Raw genomic sequence first — 317 nt, 5'->3', positions numbered from 1 at the left:
GATGCAGAAAACAAGCGGCTGCCGTCCCCAGAGAAGTCCAACGCCCACACCGTCGATGAGTGACCCCGCAACGTCTTCAGCATCACCCTAAACCCCAAACCCTAAACCCTAAACCCTAAACCCTAAACCCTCAAACCCTAAACCCTAGGAGTGCCCCCGCAATGTCTTCAGCATCACCCTAAACCCCAAACCCTAAACCCTAAACCCTAAACCCTCAAACACTAGACCCATACACGTGCCCCCGCAATGTCTTCAGCATCACCCTAAACCCCAAACCCTAAACCCTAAACCCTAAACCCTAGATCCCAACCCCTAAC

The 317-nt window shown here is 52.7% G+C and overlaps 1 protein-coding gene across 1 annotated transcript in view; it reads right to left on the bottom strand.

Annotated features, from left to right (window-relative positions):
• EMH_0074470 (WD-40 repeat protein, putative) overlaps positions 1-317 on the bottom strand; it is a gene marked incomplete at both ends in the record, with an annotated part of 3,741 nt that overhangs the window by 1,413 nt on the left and 2,011 nt on the right. Inside the window, 2 exons of the mRNA XM_013499468.1 lie at positions 3-87; positions 234-263. Coding sequence (XP_013354922.1) covers positions 3-87; positions 234-263 — 115 coding nt within the window. The remainder of the gene's footprint in view (positions 1-2; positions 88-233; positions 264-317) is intronic.

The sequence above is a fragment of the Eimeria mitis genome, genomic scaffold (genome assembly GCF_000499745.2).
Source record: "Eimeria mitis Houghton genomic scaffold, Emh_scaff4352, whole genome shotgun sequence".
Lineage (NCBI taxonomy): Eukaryota > Apicomplexa > Conoidasida > Eucoccidiorida > Eimeriidae > Eimeria > Eimeria mitis.
Note: the sequence above shows the minus strand (reverse complement) of the source record. Positions and strands in the feature narration are given on the sequence as shown.